The sequence below is a fragment of the Pristis pectinata genome, chromosome 10, assembly GCF_009764475.1.
Source record: "Pristis pectinata isolate sPriPec2 chromosome 10, sPriPec2.1.pri, whole genome shotgun sequence".
Lineage (NCBI taxonomy): Eukaryota > Metazoa > Chordata > Chondrichthyes > Rhinopristiformes > Pristidae > Pristis > Pristis pectinata.
This window is the reverse complement of record NC_067414.1, coordinates 14,063,068-14,082,232: the sequence shown is the minus strand read 5'-3', so window position 1 is coordinate 14,082,232 and position 19,165 is coordinate 14,063,068. Positions and strand designations below refer to the sequence as shown.

The 19,165-nt window shown below is 45.2% G+C and overlaps 1 protein-coding gene across 1 annotated transcript in view; it reads left to right on the top strand.

The window, feature by feature from the left end:
• The first annotated feature begins 1,571 nt into the window (after positions 1–1,571).
• The window catches only part of dst (dystonin), a 464,609-nt gene continuing 447,015 nt past the window's right edge, over positions 1,572–19,165 (top strand). Inside the window, 4 exon segments of the mRNA XM_052024808.1 lie at positions 1,572–1,767; positions 2,614–2,645; positions 9,838–10,026; positions 13,033–13,240. Coding sequence (XP_051880768.1) covers positions 1,587–1,767; positions 2,614–2,645; positions 9,838–10,026; positions 13,033–13,240 — 610 coding nt within the window. The 5' untranslated portion in view covers positions 1,572–1,586.

Here is a 19,165-nt window from a genome sequence, read left to right as displayed (position 1 = left end):
TCGTGGGTTCCTTTGTGTCAACATTTTTGGGCCTTTAATCGTCCACAATGATTTGTTTTATTTCTTGTAGGGAATGGAAGGTGCTGGGGCCCACCTTTTCTAAACAGAGGAGTCAAAGGTTCAAGTGATTCAGCTTTCCCGTTCATGCAATTCATTTACAGTACCGGGTGACACAAGATGAGGTATCTGAGTGGGAAAGGAGACGAAAGGGGGTTGCTGATAGGATAAGATGGGGGGGGGGGGGGGGGGGGGGGGGGGGGGAAGCTGAATCATCGACACAGACCTAAGTGCTGGTAAATGGGATTAGTCTCGGTACTAGGAAAACAACTGAAGCTGCAGACGCTGGAAACATTTGCTTTACTGGCTGAGTTCTTCCAGCATTTACCGTGTAGTGTAGGTACATGATGGGTCAGCATAGCCAGGGTGGGCAGAAGGGCCTGGTTCTGTGCTCTGTGACTGTCACTCCAATGGCCCCGTTTCTCTGCAGTCACTCCACGTCTCCAGAAAATGATCGCCGACCTAACTTGGGGTCGAATTATCAAACGAGTGAGCTGGAGACTCCGGTGCCGGGACCAGGCCTTTCGATTTTCCGTTTCTATACGGCATAAAACATAACTTCAAATGTTCGCACTCAGTATGCACGTTAACTCTCCAGCCCCCGGGAGGTTTCGCTCCCCAATGTCTTCTGTCACGTACCGTTGGCAAAACTCTGCTCAACGCAAGGTTCTGGGGAGGGCAAATGGTACTGCAATTCCTTTTCGAGAGAGTTTTTTTTGCAGTAGTATTTATTTTCTTTTAAAAATTGCTTCGAGATGACCATTCCTCTTCACCGCGGCAAGGGTTAAATGGACGATGCAATGCGTCTGGTTCAAATGCACCCTCTCTGCCGTCTCACACCGGTCCTTTGCGGGTGATGTGGGAATGCTGTGTCAGATATAAGGAGGGAAGGAAAACGTGAGACAGAATTGCTCCGAGTTGGACTGGGGAGACGTCACCCTGTAGAACCGTAAGGAATCTGCCATGTTCCTGAAACCTTGCTGTGTAACGGGACTGGTTTATGGTTAAGGTGCAGAACCAACATCTCTGACATGCCGTCCTGATATGAAAGCTGTGTTCTGCTGGGTCGTGTAGGCTGCAGCCTCGCTCTCTCTCTCTCTCTCTCTCTGCCTCTGGGAGGAGGTTGAATGGCTGGTTTTGCCTTCTGCCTTGGGCTTATTTATATATATAAAAAATAATCGCAGGGTCTACGGATGCGATGGTAAGACTGCTGCTTTGCATCTTGCTGAGTCATGGGCTTGGTGTCCTCCACTCTAATGTTGAATCAATAATTCTACCCCCGACCCCCACCCTCCCCCACCAACCTAACCTCGCACAGGTCCCAGGATGGCTGGCTGCAGTGTGAGAGGGGATCCCAAAATATCAAGAGCCCTTCTTCTGAGTCCCTGGGAGACATCATATAATATTTCTTTTTTTTAAAAAAAATAGTGCGTGATGAGGTCCAGTCAGTGAATTACATACGGAATTCCCCTTAATCTTCACATCCAGTTGATGTTGCGGCGGCGAAGCGCTGCACACAGCCACGTACAATGATAGCGGCGGCGTTCCTGGTTCTCCTGAAGCCCTACAGTGTCCAATGCATCCTGCTACTGCTCCTGCTTCTGCTGGCCACCATCGCTACCATCTTGTTCTTCTGCTGCTGGCACCGCAAACTCCGCAAGGCTCGGCATCCCATGAAGTCGGTGGGCTCGGGCCGCTCCAGGAGCCGAGGTAAGCGCTCCTCCATGCCGGCTCCCTCCCCCCCCCCCCTTCTCCATCTCGCCCTCCTCCCCGCACCACGGCCCCTTCCCGCTCTTCCCACCACCTCATCCCAACTCCCACCGTGTCCAGCTCCACACCTCCTCCCCGTCCCTCTCATCCTCCGGCTCTCCCCTTCTCCTCAACCTCCTGGCCCTCCCAAGCCCTCACCTCTTTCCAATTCCATCCTTTTACCCCCATCCTATCCCGTTACATCCCCTCCCACCCCCATCACCCCTCGCCCTCCCCTCCATCCCATCCTCTCACCAACCCCCCGAATCTGCCCCTCACCTCTTCCCCCCACCCCAACCTCTCTTCTGTCCCTCCACCTCTCCCCACTCCATCTCCTCACCCTCCCTCCGCATCCTAGTCCCCTTCTCGGCTCACCTCCGAAGTATATTTCTCCTGGTAGAATTGAAAGTCAAATTCGGTGCATGCGAGTATATTTACCAAACTTCCTGATGGCACTGTTGAAGCTTACAGGGTGGCTTTTAAGTGAAGGCAAATACCACACTGCGGCAACGCCAACCCTCCTTCACACGCCCTGATTTAAGAAGCTCGCAGCCACGGGATGGTGTTAAGTTATTTTGCAGAAATTAACTTTTATCAAGCCGGCCATTAGCTGGTGGCATTTATAGAGATTTTCGCATGAGATTATATTCAAGCCGAGTAAACGATTACTGTCAAATTGTGGCTGTGCATTTTGACCTATAATTAAACTAAGAAAGGCGCAATGTTTATGGTGTCTGCGTATGCTGTGTTATACTCGGTTCTGCGTAATAAACCTTATTTGTTCCTCAATATTTTTTTGTCTCCCAGATGCAGGAATGAGATCGCACTTCCGTTCTGAGGTACAGCAATCTATCATCGCCTTCTGAACACAAGGTTATGCAAACTTTACAGAGCCTTTCTGTCAGACGTAACCCAGATTTAAAGTGGTTCTGAAATGATAACCTCCCTACAAAGGCAGGGCTACTTTAGGGTAGGGTGCGGTCGAGAGCATGGGTTAGCATGTATTTTTTTTAAACAACACCAATGTTAAGGTCACCCCATCAAAATGGACCTGGAGCCTCATTCAAAATCACTGAAGCCAAAATTAATCTCATGGTAATCGGGGTGTTAGTTTAGTGGAGGCACCCAGGTTGCTGGGGCGGGTGGGATTTATTGGGCACTCTGGTCGAAATGTCGTTTCTGGCGACTCTCGTTATCCGTGGTTAGCGGGATCTCGGAATCAATCCAGCTGCTCGAATCACACCCTTTCGCTGAAAGAGCGTGTCATGTGTCGCTGGAGCTCGAAGGGGTTCCCTGGAAGTCCCTTAAACCAGAGGAGAGAAAAGAGAAACATGCTAAAATATGACAGAGACCATCGATCTCAATGTCAACCTCCTGGCGCCTTACAGGTTACTGCATTGTCAGATGAACCTCTTCCCTCTGCCTGATAGAACATGGCGTATTGTTTTCAAATCGCTCCATGGCCTTGCCCCTCCCTCCAGTTTTACAACCCATTCCGATCTCTGAGCTTTTCAAATTCCTTCTGGTTTGTTTTCCCGTCACCAGCTGTGTCTTCCATGGTCTCAGCTCTAAGCTTTGGAATTCCCTAACTTCCCCTCACTCTTCCTTTGAGACATTCCCAAAAGAAAAACCTTTTCTGACCAGGGGTCTTCCTTCTGGGGCTCCATTTGAACACACTCCTGTGAAGCAGCTGGGGATATTTTACTCCGGGAATGGTGCTTTATCATGTCCAAGCTGTTGTTGCCACCAGAATGAGAAACTGGAAGAACAAATCCATAATTTAAATTAGTGGATTTTTGTTATTCTTTTCCAAATCTGTCCATTTTCATTCTCGGTCTCTTAGTCCCGCAATTTATAAAAATAAATATTGCAAGCTACACGGATTGGAAAGGTTTAGAAGGATATGGGTCAAACGCTGGCAAATGGGACTAGCTTGGATGGGACATCTTGGTCGGCATGGACCAGTTGGGCCAAAGGGCCTGTTTTCGTGCTGAGTAACTCTATAACTCTATGACTCTAAGCTGAGTAATCATGGTATTAGAAGCTGTATGATGACATTCCAACCCAGTGGAGAACCTTTCTAATTTGACCGTAAATCTAATGGAGAAATGATAGTGGCCCTTCGTATTACATCTTCAGCTGACACGGTGTCCTTGCATGAGTTGGGGATGGTTCATGGGAACGCACTTTGTTTCCCTTCCAAACTACACAGCCACCTTTGCTGATTTCATTCTGGTGGTCACTGAGGAAACATGCACAGGATCTGCATATGATGTATGACTAAGAGGGGATATTACATTCCAGATAACCATTTTATTCCGTCAGCATATTTCAATTTGGTTTATCACCAATGAAGTCACAATTTTACCACAATGGGTTAATGAGGAACAATAAATTCAGCTGCTGGTTTTATAAATATTCCAAAAGTACTAGCAGGTATGCTAAACAGGTGAGCTGCTTGTTTTAAGGTTGAATGGAAATTGATTAGAAATATGAAATTACTCTGTTGCGAAGGTATGTAGGGGAGACTTAAAAGTAGGGTGAGTTCACCTCTTGAATCCAATCTATGTGGAAAGGATGAATGCTTCTCCTTTCTGCTTTCTGAAAGGGTCCACAATTGGGGGAACCTCCAGTCAATTCTTATTAAACAGGAATAACGCACACACACAAAATGCTGCAGGAACTCAGCAGGTCAGATCAGATGCTGTCTGACCTGCTGAGTTCCTCTAGCATTTTCTGTGTGTTGTTCCAGATTTCCAGCATCTGCAGTCTCTCTTGTGTCTCCTTATTAAACAGGGATCCACAAAGGAAAATGAGCAGACTTGCGTCTCTGTAGGCTTTTCTTCTGCTCAGGACATCTCAGAGTACTTTACAGGCAAAGAGGTGCTCTTGAATTGTGTCAGTGTTACAATGTTGGAAATGTGGCAGCTCTGCAAACTCCCACAAACAGGAATGTGATAATGACTAGAAAATATTTTTAGTGACGTTAATTGACAGATGAATATTGACCTGAGGATAACTTCCTTATATTTCTTCAATTTGTCATGAGTTCTTTTGGAGTCACCTGTAAAGGCTTTGATTCAAGGTCTTTTCCAAAGGATGCACCTCCCAGAAAGCTGTGAGAAATAAAGGACCGCAGATGCTAGAATCTAGATGAAAAATGCAACGATGCTGGAGGAACTCAGCAGGCCAGGCAGCATCTGTGGGGAAAAGCAGGCAGTCAACATTTCGGGTCAGGACCCTTCTTCAGGACTGGAGATAGGAAAAGGGGAAGCCCAGTTTATAGGAGGGAAAAGCAGAGCAGTGATAGGTGGACAAAAGAGGGGCGGTGGCGTGGGCACAGGGAGGTGATAGGTAGATGCAGGTAAGAGATAGTGATAGGCAGGTGCAGGGGAGTGGAGACAGCAGGCCCAGAAGCCTGTGTTCCTCAGTACTGCATTGGGGGTTTGTTCTCTAGAGAAGTAAAGTACACACTCATTGTAATGTGGTGCAACGTTATATTAGTGGCAGACACACCAAAGAAGCCACAAGGATCCTACTGTAGAGGAACAATGGGCAAGTACACCATTGAGATGCAGATCAAAGTGAATGGCAGGGTTGGGGAAATGCAGGTTTATTTATATCTCTGCCTTCTGCTAAATCCGAGCTGGTCAAGGCTGAACATTGAGAATGGATTCTACTCAATCCACGACACTGGCATTTCTGATTCAGTGGACCTGAACCTGGTTTTTTCCATTGCTGTGGTTAATGATTTTTTTTTCAGATTTTGCAGATTTTTTTTACAAATTCTGCTGAAAAAATCAATTTAGATTTTTAGAGAACAATTAGCAAATATAACACAAGTAGTAGTTTCTAAATTATGAATACAATTTTTCATACTGAATACAAAAAATCCAGTTTACTTTTTTTGAAATTCCTGCTATCTTGTACAAAATAATGAATATGGTTCCTATATGGTGTGATGTCTGGACAAGAGAATGGTACATGCCTCCAGCAGCTGCTGACTTTTCTGTTGGCCAGTGACGTACAATAGAAAAAGGTTATAATCTGCTTTTCTGATGAGTGTTGAATCAAATTCTGACCCAGTTATCCATAGATAAGGTGGCAAAGATGCACAAGGGAATGGTCATAATGTCTACATGTAATTACGTGTAATTCACAGAAGCCCAATCTCATCGCCTCATTAACATCAATCCTTCAACAGATTTCCTCAATTCCATTCACAAACAACTTTGTTTTTTTTAATCAGATTTATCTAAGAAACAACACTGACCTATATAGTTCCCCTGATAGGAAGATAAATGTGGTACATAATCACTGTAGCATGAATTTGAACTGTTGTGTGAGGGGTGCAGATGAGGCAAAATTTACATGCACAGAAAGGTCAACTTCCAGCAGCATTCACACTCTGTGCACCCCACCCCCACCCCGTGCCCCCCTGCCCCTCCCCCCATTCACGCTCCACAACCCTGGCTCAATGATAGCACTCCCACTATTAAGTCAGGTGATGTGTTCCGCTTTTGAGACTTAAGCACAGAGTCTAGGTTGAAGATACCACTGCAGTACTGAGGGACTGCTGGTCTGTTGGAGGTGCTGTCCTTTAGATGTTAAACTGAAGCCTTTTACACTCTTTCAGATGGATATAAAAGATTCTGTTTGATTTTCATTCCTTATCAGCACCTAAGAACTTTTTTTTAGGCGGCATCTTGGGAGAGAGGAAGATTTGCTTCTACCCCAGTTCTGTGGTTTGTGAAGTGACTGATGAGGCCAAAATGGTATTTTGCCACAAAAGGGGCAGTAGTTGTTTGTTGGGGTGAATGCGCAGTTTGGGAGGTGGTGCACTCCTTTCCGTCTGATTCTGATGCACTGACTTGAGGTTCTCAGTGCCATCCAAAGTGTTCCTTCTCTACCTTGACTGCACATAGGCCAGGGATTCTTGGGAGTCAATGGGGATATTGTACTCTTTAGCAGAGGGTTTGAGCACATCGTTGAATAATTTCCTCTGTCTACCTGGTAGTCTCTTCCTGTGACAGAGCTCGGAATAGAATGTCTGTTTCAAGAGTCTGGTGTCAGGCACGTGAGAGACGTGGCCTGCCCAATGGAGTCAACTCAGGGTAAATGGGACCTCCACAATGGTATTGTGAGCCTGAGAGAGGATATTAACATTGGTTTACTTATCCTTCCAGTGGATTTGGAAGATTTTGGGAGCTATCTAAATGCACTTTATTCACTTATTACCTCATTCCTGTCTATGGAAGCCTATTCTGTGCAAATAGGTACCCCTAAACAAAATTGTAACTAACTAACTGCAAATCACTTTAGGATATTGTGAAAAGTATTATATAACTGCAAATGCTTTATTTAACCTGACAGGTAGATGAATTGGGACTTTGAAATGAGTTATGATGGTGTTTGCCTTTCACGAATAGATTGGCACAGAAAGAAAATTTTATTTCATGCTCCCCTTGCATTAACCCTTTCAAAAGAAGTGCTTGAAAGGAGCAAGGGGAAATGTTTCTATTGATTGATCTCTAAAGGATGATACGGGGTTGACCGATGACATGGAATCTTAGCATGATGCAGCACAGATGGAGGGTATTCAGCTTATTGTGGAGGTCACAACCAAGCAAACAAATCTGCATGAAACCCCTTATGAGGAGAAGCAAATAACCAAACAGTTAAGCTTTAATCTGAACAAAATCAAAAACAAAATTAGAATCTAAACCATAGTATTAGTATCTATCAATTGGTAAATAAATTGGTAAATTGGTTTATTATTGTCACATGTACAGTGAAAAACTTGTCTTGCATACTGTTCACACAGATCAATTCATTACAACAGTGCATTGAGGTAGTACAAGGTAAAACAATAACAGAGTGCAGAATAAAGTGTTACAGTTGCAGAGAAAGTGCAGTGCAGGCAGACAATATGCAAGGTCATAACGAAGTAGATTGTGAGGTCAAGAGTCCATCTTATTGTACTAGGGGACTGTTCAGTAGTCTTATAACAGCGGGATAGAAGCTGTCCTTGAGCCAGGTGGTACATGCTTTCTGGCTTTTATATCTTCTGCCCGATGGGAGGGAGGAGAAGAAAGAATGTCCAGGGTGGATGGGGTCTTTGATTACGTTAGCTGCTTTACTGAGGCAGCAAGAAATGTAGACAGAGTCCATGGAAGAGAGGCTGGTTTCTGTGATGTGCTGAGCTGTGTCCACAACTCTCTGTAGTTTCTTGTGGTCACGGGCAGAGCAGTTGCCATACCAAGCCATGATGTATTCAGATAGCATGCTTTCTATTGATTCTGGCTTCTGCCCTCTTCCTTTCTAGTCCTGATGAAGGGTCTCAACCCGAAACGTCGACTGTTTATTTCTCTCCATAGATGCTGCCTGACCTGCTGATTTCCTCCAGCATTTTGTGTGTGTAGGATGCTTTCTATGGTGCATCAACAAAAATTGGTGATGGTCAAAGGGGACATGCCAAATTTCTTTAGCCTCCTGTGGATGTAGATGCGCTGGTGAGCTTTCTTGGCCGTGGTGCCTACGTGGTTGTGCGTTTCAGTCCTTAACCTGCAGTACCTTATGGATATCCTGAATGCATCAGGGCCACTCAGGCATAGCCAAAGCTTTGAAAGAGAGGCAGGAACCTAGAAGACCACCCACATGGCCTCACCCCTGTGAAAGGCCAGCACTGGTGTACCCAAGATTGAATCCTCTCTCTTGCCCTTGCAGGGATCCCTCCAGCACCTCCCTGCACCCCCTGGTAGCCAAGTTTGGAAGCACAAATTCTGTAATGGAAGCCAATATTTAGGAGTAGCTGCCTCGAATGAAACTATAGGAGGACCACAGATGCTGAGAGAGCATCTGAAGTGGTTTTAAAATATATTGTTTGCCATAGCTCTTTGTCACCAACCCTCTGAAACAGGTTATTACGGGAGGTCACCAAGAGTTTGGTCAGACAGGTTTTGAGAAGGAGAGGGAACTGGAAACTTTTAGGGTTGGAATTATGGAGCTTTGGGCCCAGCCAACAGGAGAGATAGCTGGTCATAGTGGAACAATGAAAGTCAGAGGCCAGAAGTGGAGGAACACAGATATCTTGGAAGGCACGAGGTCCAGAAAAGATTCCAGAGCCAGAATACTGCGAGACTGGAGAATTTTAAAGAGCTGTTGTCCAACCAAGAAACCATGAAGGTCATTAAGCACAAGGGCAATGAGGAAGCGGGACTTGTGCAACTCAGTCATCTCGGTTGACCACAAAAACTACCATAAGTACTATTACTGGTAAAAAGATTCCTAACTCATTATTTGAAAATGAAAATACATCCGAACTCCAAATTTTGAGAGAAACCATAATTCAGTTTGATATCAAAAGTTTAAATCAAAACATATTTAGCTGCACTAAATGTGGCAGCGTCAGCAGAAACATGCATCCGTGTGGATGGTTAAGCTGCAACGATCAGCTTTGCCCAGGCTTTGGATTCTGACCGTAGACTGAAGCCCCAACACAATCTGATCACGGAGAACCGGCTTCAGTGCCATATTCAGGGAGTGCTGCACTGTCAGAGGCACAGTCCTTTGTAGTAAAGGGCTAGCACCCTTTCGTATTGGGGACCTCCTTGAAATGATTTTCAATTTACTATACAGTCACAGAGTCACAATATCAAACTATTAATAACATCACACTTTCCCACACCAAACTCCGTCTGCTATTTTAACTCATTCGCTTACTTTGTCATTTAATTTATTATTATTAAGCAGTTATAAAATGCATGATTTCTCCACGTCTGTAAAACGATGATTTCGCGTCCCAGTATCTTTACCCATTTAATATGTGCTGTGCAATTGTTGAACCATAAAAGTGTTGCAGGGAAACCAAACAGAGCTCACATCCTGCCCTCTGTTCGTTAGTCACTGCAGTTGGTCGAAGCAATGATTCAAAGTCATGTTGTGAACGTGGGGGTTGGTGGTGGTGGGTGAGGGGGGGGGGAGTAAACCATTTACGAATAAAACTACACCCGTGTTGTTGCGTCTCGTTAGGGGTTCAGACACAGTCCGCGACATGGCAGGAGGAGCAGCAGGATGCGAGTGTCCGACGACTCCAAACCTCTGGTGCAGATACCCGAAAGTGACCAGGAACATCTTGTGAGGAGGAGGAAGATTAGGAGGAGCAGCCGGGTGCAGGCAGAGTTTTATCACTCCGTGCAGGGAACTCCAACGCGCAGAGCCGTGAGTATCAGACGGGGGGGGGGGGGGTTCTAAAATGCACCCCCCCCCCATCTATATTGGCATTTCAGGTGCTGGAATCACGGTTCAGGACTGAAATGGAGAGGGATTTGGCTGGAGATATTTTATCGAAAGATAAATTGGTGATTCAGACATAAATATATTTGCCTGGTGCCCCACATCAGATATTTCCCCAAAGCAGAAAATCTACCGTGGATCTCTTCACCATTGAGATCTCAGGGTATAAAATATTTGAGCCTCATACTATATTAGATACTGCTATTTAATGCCTTTTATTATTTTCCCATTTACTAGCATATTGGATCTTTACAAATTATTTGCAGTTATCATTTCAATAATCCAAAACTCTTAACGAATCCCAAAGGAAAAGTAATCACACAATGAACATTTCAGTAATTACGAGAGATTGAATTATGTACTAGATTGTCTAAAATGGGAAAAAAAAATGTAGGACTACAGAGAGAGGGAATGGGACTAATTTGCACTTTCAAAGAGCAGCCGCGATGGGTCAACCGGGCTTCTTTACCGTTTGTTCCTATTGTTCTATGGTGTACGAAATAACATAACAGAACCTGTAATGTAATTTCTTGTGATTGCACCTGTAGTAGTATTACCCTGGATTGGACAGAGAAACAAAGTTAATGATTCAGGTCCATGACATTAGTGGAAGATGTACACTCGCGTGGAGCAATTGATTCTTTTCAAGAACCTGTTTCATGTCGACCTTCGAGTAACCGAGCGAGAGTCAAAACGGTTTTGACGTTTGAACCTGAGACCGCTTTGAAGCACAAATTTAAAGTCTCGCATGTAATCTGATATACGACAAATCTACCCAGCAGCAAGTATGGTTGGCTGAAACCCCTCAAATCATGTCCACGTGTAATGATTTTAATAATAAATTATAATTTTTTGTGCAGATTTAAATGGTGAAATTTGACATTTTCCCATGCCCAAATTTTTAGACTTTGTTGAGACAACAATCTTCGATTTATTTATGGGGATGTACAATAACTAGGTGTGGGGATAATAGCGTTTTTTTTGCTTTTCAGCTTTTAAAATGTTTTTTAATCAACATAGCTTTTAAGCTTTTAAAACTCTTAAAAATGCTTTATAGAGTTAAGGCGTTGGAACATAAGATGCAGGAAGGGACGAGGGCTTGGCGCCCACCCTGATCGCTCCTCCATTCACCGACCCCAGCTGCACTTTTCCACTCTTCCCGCTTCAGGTGAGGAGTGGAAGGAGAGGTCGAAAATAAACCAAAACACACGGCAGATGCTGGAATAGAAACAGAAAGGGGCTGAAATACTCAGCAGGTCAGACAGTACCTACGGAGAGTGAAACAGTTAATGATCCTTGTGGATGAGGAAGGGGGACGTTTGTGGCACACACACACACACACACACATGCACACGCACACACACACACACTCACACGCACATACACAATCACACACACACACACATGCACACGCACGCTCACACGCACTCACACACACATACACACTCACATGCACTCACACACACATACACACTCACACGCACTCTCACACACGCACTCTCACACACACATGCACACTCACGTTTACACGCACTCACACACACACATGCGCGCACACACACACTGGCATGGAGCAATTGGACGGAGTGGTTTTTTTACGCTGTGACTCGGTGACTGCCAAAATTGAAGCTTGACTCTGGCATGTTCCAATCCCAGTGCTACGTAGGGGTGGAACAGACCGTCACAGTGGGAATCACACAGGAAGAAGCCGCTCAGCCCTTTGTAGAAACTATCCTGTTGCCTCACTCCCCTGCCCGCAGCATTGAACTCCGGGTACCGAATATGACTAGTCGCCATCCTCTTGCTCCGGGGGAGGGAGTCGATTGACCGCAGTTCTCGATTTCTCTCCATTTACACCCGCTCCTCCCCGCCCCCTTTGTGCATTGTTTTCTGTGATGCGGCCACAGTCTGGGATGCAGTCATTGACTGTGACTGTGTCAAGGCGTCGCTTTCATTGTGGAGACTGACGCCCAGTTTCAGCCAATCCACGGGAAGCCGTGGGCTTTCGGCTGGGCGGGGAAGCCGGGGTCTTCTGTCGGAGAAGCACAAGTTGCTAGATTGGTGAACTGGGTGAGATGGGAAAGGAGGACGCCCTCAGATTTGCACAGTCTTTCAATAGGCCAGGGGAATCCTTATAAGTAATAATGTTGATGATGTGTGACTACATCTTAGAATAAACAAAAGACATTGTATCAGAGAGGAAAAAACAACCCTGAGACAGGCCGGTGAGTCACAAAATGATGCACAGAACCCAGTAGTTCTTTAACCGGAACTGCAGAGTCCGTGTACTAGCAGCTGGCTCCTGTTGATGTCAACGCAGTGTTCAAGGTGCAGTGGCTGATTTTAAATCACTCACCTCCTCGGCGTTGCATACTCCAGGGAGAGCTTGCAAGCTGACGCTCCCGCAAAACATCAGGGAGAGCCACAGCACGGCTGCCTGGGCGTGGTATTTCTCCCCACTCTCCGTCTTTGCAAGTAGAAACAGTCTCATTGTTGAAAAAAATATCAAAAATCTGCAAGGAAAGAGCAGTTTGTGGTGGAATTGTTTTCTGTGCACCATGGTAAGTCTACCTTAGCCCTGATGGGGGAGACAAATACAGTTTTATAGCAAGCAAAAACGCACCCCTCCTCCCTTTCCTTCATGGCTTTTATGTATCTGTCGATGATAAGAAAGCGGTTATCATGTATTTTGGAAGCATGTCTGATCAAAAGTGAAAATCTGTTAATTGCAGTGAGGCAGAGATGAGGGGGTTGGTCCCAGATCTTTCAAAAAAAACGTGTTTGTTCAAACCCAGTCGTACTCTCCATTTGCCAGCCAATGGAAGTGTGTGTTTCATTTGATCTTTTGTCTGTCTGCTTCCCCCCCACCACCCACCACCCTGCATCCCACCCCCACCCTCTTCTCCCCTGCCTCCTTGTGTCTCCGAGTAGAGTGTCGGGAGCAGCTCTCGCCCCTGTTCCATGTCTTCTGCCGATTATTCAGAGGATGAGGATGATTTCGGCCAAAGATCAGGGACCGTCTCGCCAGCTCCCGGGGACACTCTGCCATGGAACCTGCCGAAGCACGAGAGGTCCAAGAGAAAGATTCAGGGAGGGTCGGTGCTGGACCCCGCCGAGAGAGCCGTTCTCAGGATAGCCGGTGAGGGCTTTTTCCCATAATTGTCAAAAAAAATCTGGACTGTGCTACGAGGACATGCATTATTTGCACGTTAGAGATTGATTCTGCTATCTACATGGTTTCGTTTTAATTTCCGTTTGGCTCGAAGCCATGATTTGTTCCATTGAATTGGAACGGTGCATTAGTTCAGAGAGATTGCTGTGGGAAACGGGCGAACAGCGCACCATGTTTTTGGTTTCATTTATTCCCATTGTGATCACATCTCTCCTCCTTAACTTGATCTGGTTGATATTGAGTAGCCTGCAGAATCGACATGATGATTACGAGTTCCTTATTGCCTTCACTGATACATAACGTTGCCAGATTTATTTAATGCCATTATGCACTATAATACAATGGAATGCCACTTACTATATATTAAGATACCAACGAGTGCCAAGACAGGTCGAATAATATCCTGTCACGAGATATAATATATTATAGATGGAAAGCAGACCAGGTTTGATGGATGTAGAAATGACCTCCCACATATTTCCCTCACCTTTCCCCATGGAGTAACCCAGGTAGCCAACCCCGGGGTGAAGCAAGGTGTGCGCCCGACGGTTGCACACCCAGTTCCCACCCAGAAGGTCACAGCTAATTTGTGAATATCGGAGGAATTTTTGGAAGCTGCTCGCTGGATTTCCAGGTTTTCGAAGAAGAAGGAAAAAAAAATCCTCGATGGAGACGGAGTGAACCCCAATCGCTCGCCCCGCGTCATGAGACGCGGTGGGAGCCTGCGGTTTACAGGAAACAAGGCAGGGAGCGATCCCACGCCATCTTCTGCGGTCTGCTGAAGGCATTGCACTTGCAGTGAGTGGCTCAGCCTGGGCTGGGAGTAGCAGCGGACGGGGCAGGCGGTGGCCGTAAGCTCCGGTTGTTCGCGGTGGCCGGAGCCGTGGCGTGCGGGAGGCCCTCGGCTCCCATCGCCGGCCCGTCCCGGCCCGGAGGGAGGAGCCCTCGCCGAAGGGGGCCGGGCCGGCTCTCGCCATTGGTGCAGGAGGGCGGTGCTCGAAGAGCTGCCGGCCTCAGCGCCCGCCCCCGCCCGCTCGCTGCTGGAGCTTCTCCACGGGTTACAGCTGGAGAGACGGGACCTGCGCCCCGGCCGCGCTCTGCCGCCCTCCGAGCACCCATGGCCGGCTACACCCCGGGGTTCACACCCGCTGCCTACTACTACGCCGATGAACTGGAGTATCTGCAGGCTTATGAGGACGTGTTGGAGCGGTATAAAGGTAAATCCGCTTTGGCTGGCTTAAGCTAACGGTTTAGTGTCCCGCTGTTTCCCCCACTTCTGGCCCATCAGACAAGGCATGTTGACAGCACTGCAGTCCCGGCTCCCGGTTCTGGTTGACACTAGATGAGTGTGTGTGTGTGTGTTACATAACTATAAGTCCAAAGATTCAGATTTATTTCCTGTGGTCCTTGCTTTCTGGTGCCTGTCTGGATTTTTATTTGATATTTTCCATACTGTAAGAGTCTATAAATAATGTTAAACATCATTTGGTGCCGTGCGCCAGTTTGATCAGACTATCCCCCTCCCCCTCGGGATCAGATTATTTGGAGAGATCTACCCTGGTCACTTGGCCTCTGATGTGTCACACTTGAGGGTCTTATTGATAGCCGTCAAACGGCCTCAACTGCCCCCGTGCTGCGTGACAGTAACCAGGGACCTCAAACTGTTGCATCTGAGATTGGGCACAAAGAGAGCGGAACGGTTGTGTGAGGTGATGTTTCTGCTTAGTCATTGGATCAATTCTGAAGCCATCTGGGGACGAAAAAATGACTCGACATCTTTTGTTTGCCACAGTGGAATGAATCTGACAAGCAGTTATGAACAAACGAGGATGCTGTTTGCGTGTTAGGGCGCTGAAGTGCAGGGAGGGGAACAGTTGAGGCAGTATTAATGTAACTGCGTTGGCAGGTTGATGGGAGGAATATAGAATAGAATCATGGACGTACAGCATAGGAGGTCGTTCTGATCATTATGCCTTTGCCAGATCTTTGAAGAGTTGTCCAGTTAGTCCCATTCCTCCTGCCCTTCTCCCCCGGTCTGTAATTTTCTCAGCTGCCAAGCATTATCCAATTCACTTTTGAAAGTTACTGTTGAGTCTTTTCCCATTATCCATTCAGACTGTTTGTTCTGCATCATAACATATCGCTGGGTTTATTAAATGTATTCTCAAACCTTCTCTGGCTTTTAATGCATCTTTTGACAATGCATCTACATCTCTTTACACTGCTATATCTGAAATTTTCATATTTATTGGACAGTAGCCCAAAGCTGAATAGAGCATGTCCAAAAGTAATGGAAACTTGTCTGTTTGGGACAGTTGAACTGTTGGCTTTAATTGACAAAGGACTATTGATTTACATTGAAGGAGTTATGCATAATCTATGATGTGATGTGGAGCAGGAGGCACAATTCTTTTTTCTTACCACACCCTATCTCTTAGCTTCTTGTCAGTCAGCAGAAGCCACTGTCTCATGCTGGGTTTGGCACTTCTGATACTGACAAGCCTCTGGTACTTTGACTGAGTTTTCCATCTTTACAAGTGTAGGTAGCCTTGACTGTGAAGTCTCACAGCTGCTGTGGATCACACCCTACACCAGTGATCATGCAGAAACTCTTTATTGGAGGGTTCATTGTGTAGTGATTGGTGTTGACTTCCTCCTGCTTTCCTCCATTCATGGCCACTGCAGGGGTCACCAGTCACATTAGAGTTCAGGTGGTTTTTCCTTGTCACAGAGTACCCATTTGAGCCTTTGTAGAGTATGGAGGTCATCTAAGTAATTGGCGACTAGCCCATTTTTTTTGCCAAAGTTGATGTATTTTCTTTCTTGATTGATGAACTGTTGAAAACTACATTGTGTAGGAACAAGGGTTGGTGTTTTAGCCTTGAAAACCTGTGACATTTGGTGAGATCATAACTAATGCGTAATCTAACACTGTATTCCCCACCCCCACCTTTGTGTCAAATTCCTTAAGGTCTTCGATTACAAAATCCTGTCAAACTTGGGGTTTAAAGTGAACAATCCTCCTGGCATCAATTGCCATTTGCAGAAAGGGAATTTCCTAACTACTTTCATCCTTTGAGTGTGCCAGTGTTTCTTGACCCATCCTGAAAAGTCTGGGTCTTCATTGTCAGACATTGCCCTCTCGTCTTGGTCCAATCAGTGATATTGGCGCTCTCTCTCTCGCTCTCTCTCTCTCTCGCTCTCTCTCTCTCGCTCTCTCTCTCGCTCTCTCTCTCGCTCTCTCTCTCTCTCTCGCTCTCTCTCTCTCTCGCTCTCTCTCTCTCTCGCTCTCTCTCTCTCTCACTCTCTCTCTCTCTCTCGCTCTCTCTCTCTCTCTCGCTCTCTCTCTCTCTCTCTCGCTCTCTCTCTCTCTCTCTCTCGCTCTCTCTCTCTCTCTCTCTCACTCTCTCTCTCTCTCTCGCGCTCTCTCTCTCTCTCTCGCTCTCTCTCTCTCTCTCTCGCTCTCTCTCTCTCTCTCTCCCTCGCTCTCTCTCTCTCTCTCTCTCCCTCTTTCTCCACCCCCCCCCCCTCTCTCTCTCCATTCAGTTCAACCTGACATCTAAAACAACTCGATCGAATCATTTCCTTAGTTTTCTGAATTCCGGAGAAAACAACATCAATTTCTATAATCGCTTTGAGTCCGGGTACCATTTTGACAAACCTTTGCTGTGGAATTTTCAAGGCCAATATGTCCCTCCTCACTTGTGGCATGCATTAATTTATTTAGTGTGGTGTCATACTGATGGATTGAAGCTGCCGCCTTTTATTCTTTGACCAAGTATAAGTCACCTGTCTAATTACCTCCTTCAGCAGTACAGTGTGAAATCTTTTTCTGGTATCTCAAGGCACTGTATAGGAGGGTTGCTTCAATAGTTAAACATGCCATATAAATGAATGTTATTGCAGGGTGTCTGGATCACTATTATGATTGCTTAGAAATGGGCGTGTTCACTATTTTAATCCAAGTTTTAAACTGGATTAAGATGTAAATGAACAAAATTAGATTTCATTTCAGCTGTTGCACAGTGTAACTAACATAGTCAGCTGTGGAAATAGCAGTTGCTGTGTTCTCAAAGGAAGAAAATTGTATGATGCATTAGAAGTGGAATCTTGGCTTTTTGTTCTGATGTACTTGTGTCACAACAATGAAGTCTGCCCTCCTGATGTCTTCTCTTTGAAGAGTTCCAAGATATAGTTTCCCTATTCACATTTAATGTGAATGCATCGTTGATTGTTGAACTTGAAATTCATGCACAATTGAGTTTATGGAAATGTACTGAATCTGCAGGTATCCTGCTGTTAACTCGTGTCCTGCAATTAAGAAAATTAAAAGGAAACTAGTCGATAATATGGAATAGAGCACAAGGAGATTTTTACTGTGATTTTTTTTTCCGTGTTCTGATTATGCATGGTGAAGTAACACTGGTCACCAATATGCTGAATGTTAATTCCCACAGCCCTACTTTGAAGTTAAGAATCTGTCCTTTATTAACATTTAGACAATTGAGTATTTTGTTCCATGCAGCATTTTTTTAACATGTTAAAATGCTGTTATAATTTCGAAAGCAGCTTGTTTTCCTGATATATATTTACAAGGTATTTTGATATAAAAGTGACATTGTTTAATTTGCTAATTTTGTGAAACTGACATTTTAATTTTTACTCTACATTCTAAGGAATTGAAAATGCGATCTGCAAGTGTAAAGTAGGTGCTGTAAATGTTCTTTATCAAGAGCTTTCCATGTATGTCAACTTTACAGCACTTCAGTATAATTGTAGAAGGCCTGGAGGATATAGAAATGGTAGTGATTTATGCACCCAAAAGCAATCTTCATGTCCTGTAGTATGTTGCAAAAAATATTTTGTGAAATTTAAATTGTTTCCCATGTGATGTATTTGATGGACTTTCATTTGATGGACATCTATCATCCATCCCAAGTAGTAACTGAGCTAAAGGGCTTGAAATCTTCAGTTTTTATTTTTGCTACAGCACTCTGAGAGAAAAGCAAATGAAAATGTAAATTTTGCATGATTGACATTTATCACCAGCATGAGTTTTTTTATCAGTGGAAAAGGTTAACAGATTATTCTTTTAAATCAGCCTTTGAGGGCATTATCTTCGCCTTAAATTGATTAAAACCAAAAGAAATTCAAGCCCTTCTGGCACATGAGCGATAATAATGTGTTGCTTTGGTCTCATTAAGAGGGATTATTTATCTCACTGGTTGAATCATTTCCACGTTGTGGTAGAAATTGACTCTTTGATGCTAAAACTATTTGTGATTTGGAACATCTAACAGTGCCATTCCTACTGCTAAAAGAGTAACCCCTCGCCAACCTCTTCCGGCTGGTTGCCTGATCTGCTCTTCACACTCAGTAATTTGGAGTTAGTGCTGGTTTGTCTGGCTGTTGAGACAACAGAATTTTTTCCCCTTATCCGCCTTGCAAGTTTTATGTTTTGTTTTTCCACTGAAGCCACCTGACAGTCTGGAGAGCTACTGTTTGGTGATTCTCTCTAGCTGGCTGTTGAGAGGTGCTTGTGAAATGTCAGGAATGATGGCCAGCTTTATACAGGGCTGTGGTGCTCTGTCGTAGCTGTGGTGGAATGCTTGAGCTGTGATGTACTTTTGTTGGACTTCGGCCCACATATTTCTGTTAGGATTATGTTTCAGTCATTGCCACTTTCAGTTAATGCTGCGGACAAGTTAACCCTTTTTAAAGACTTGTTTTTTGCACCCCATCTCTTCCTCTGCCTGGCCTTCTCTGATCTGGTACTGAAGCTCTTATCCATGTCCTGGTTACCTTTTTATAGACTATTTTGTCACTCACCTGCCAACTTCACACCCCCTGCAAACCCAAGATTATCTAAAGCTCTTCTGCCTGCCTCTTAAT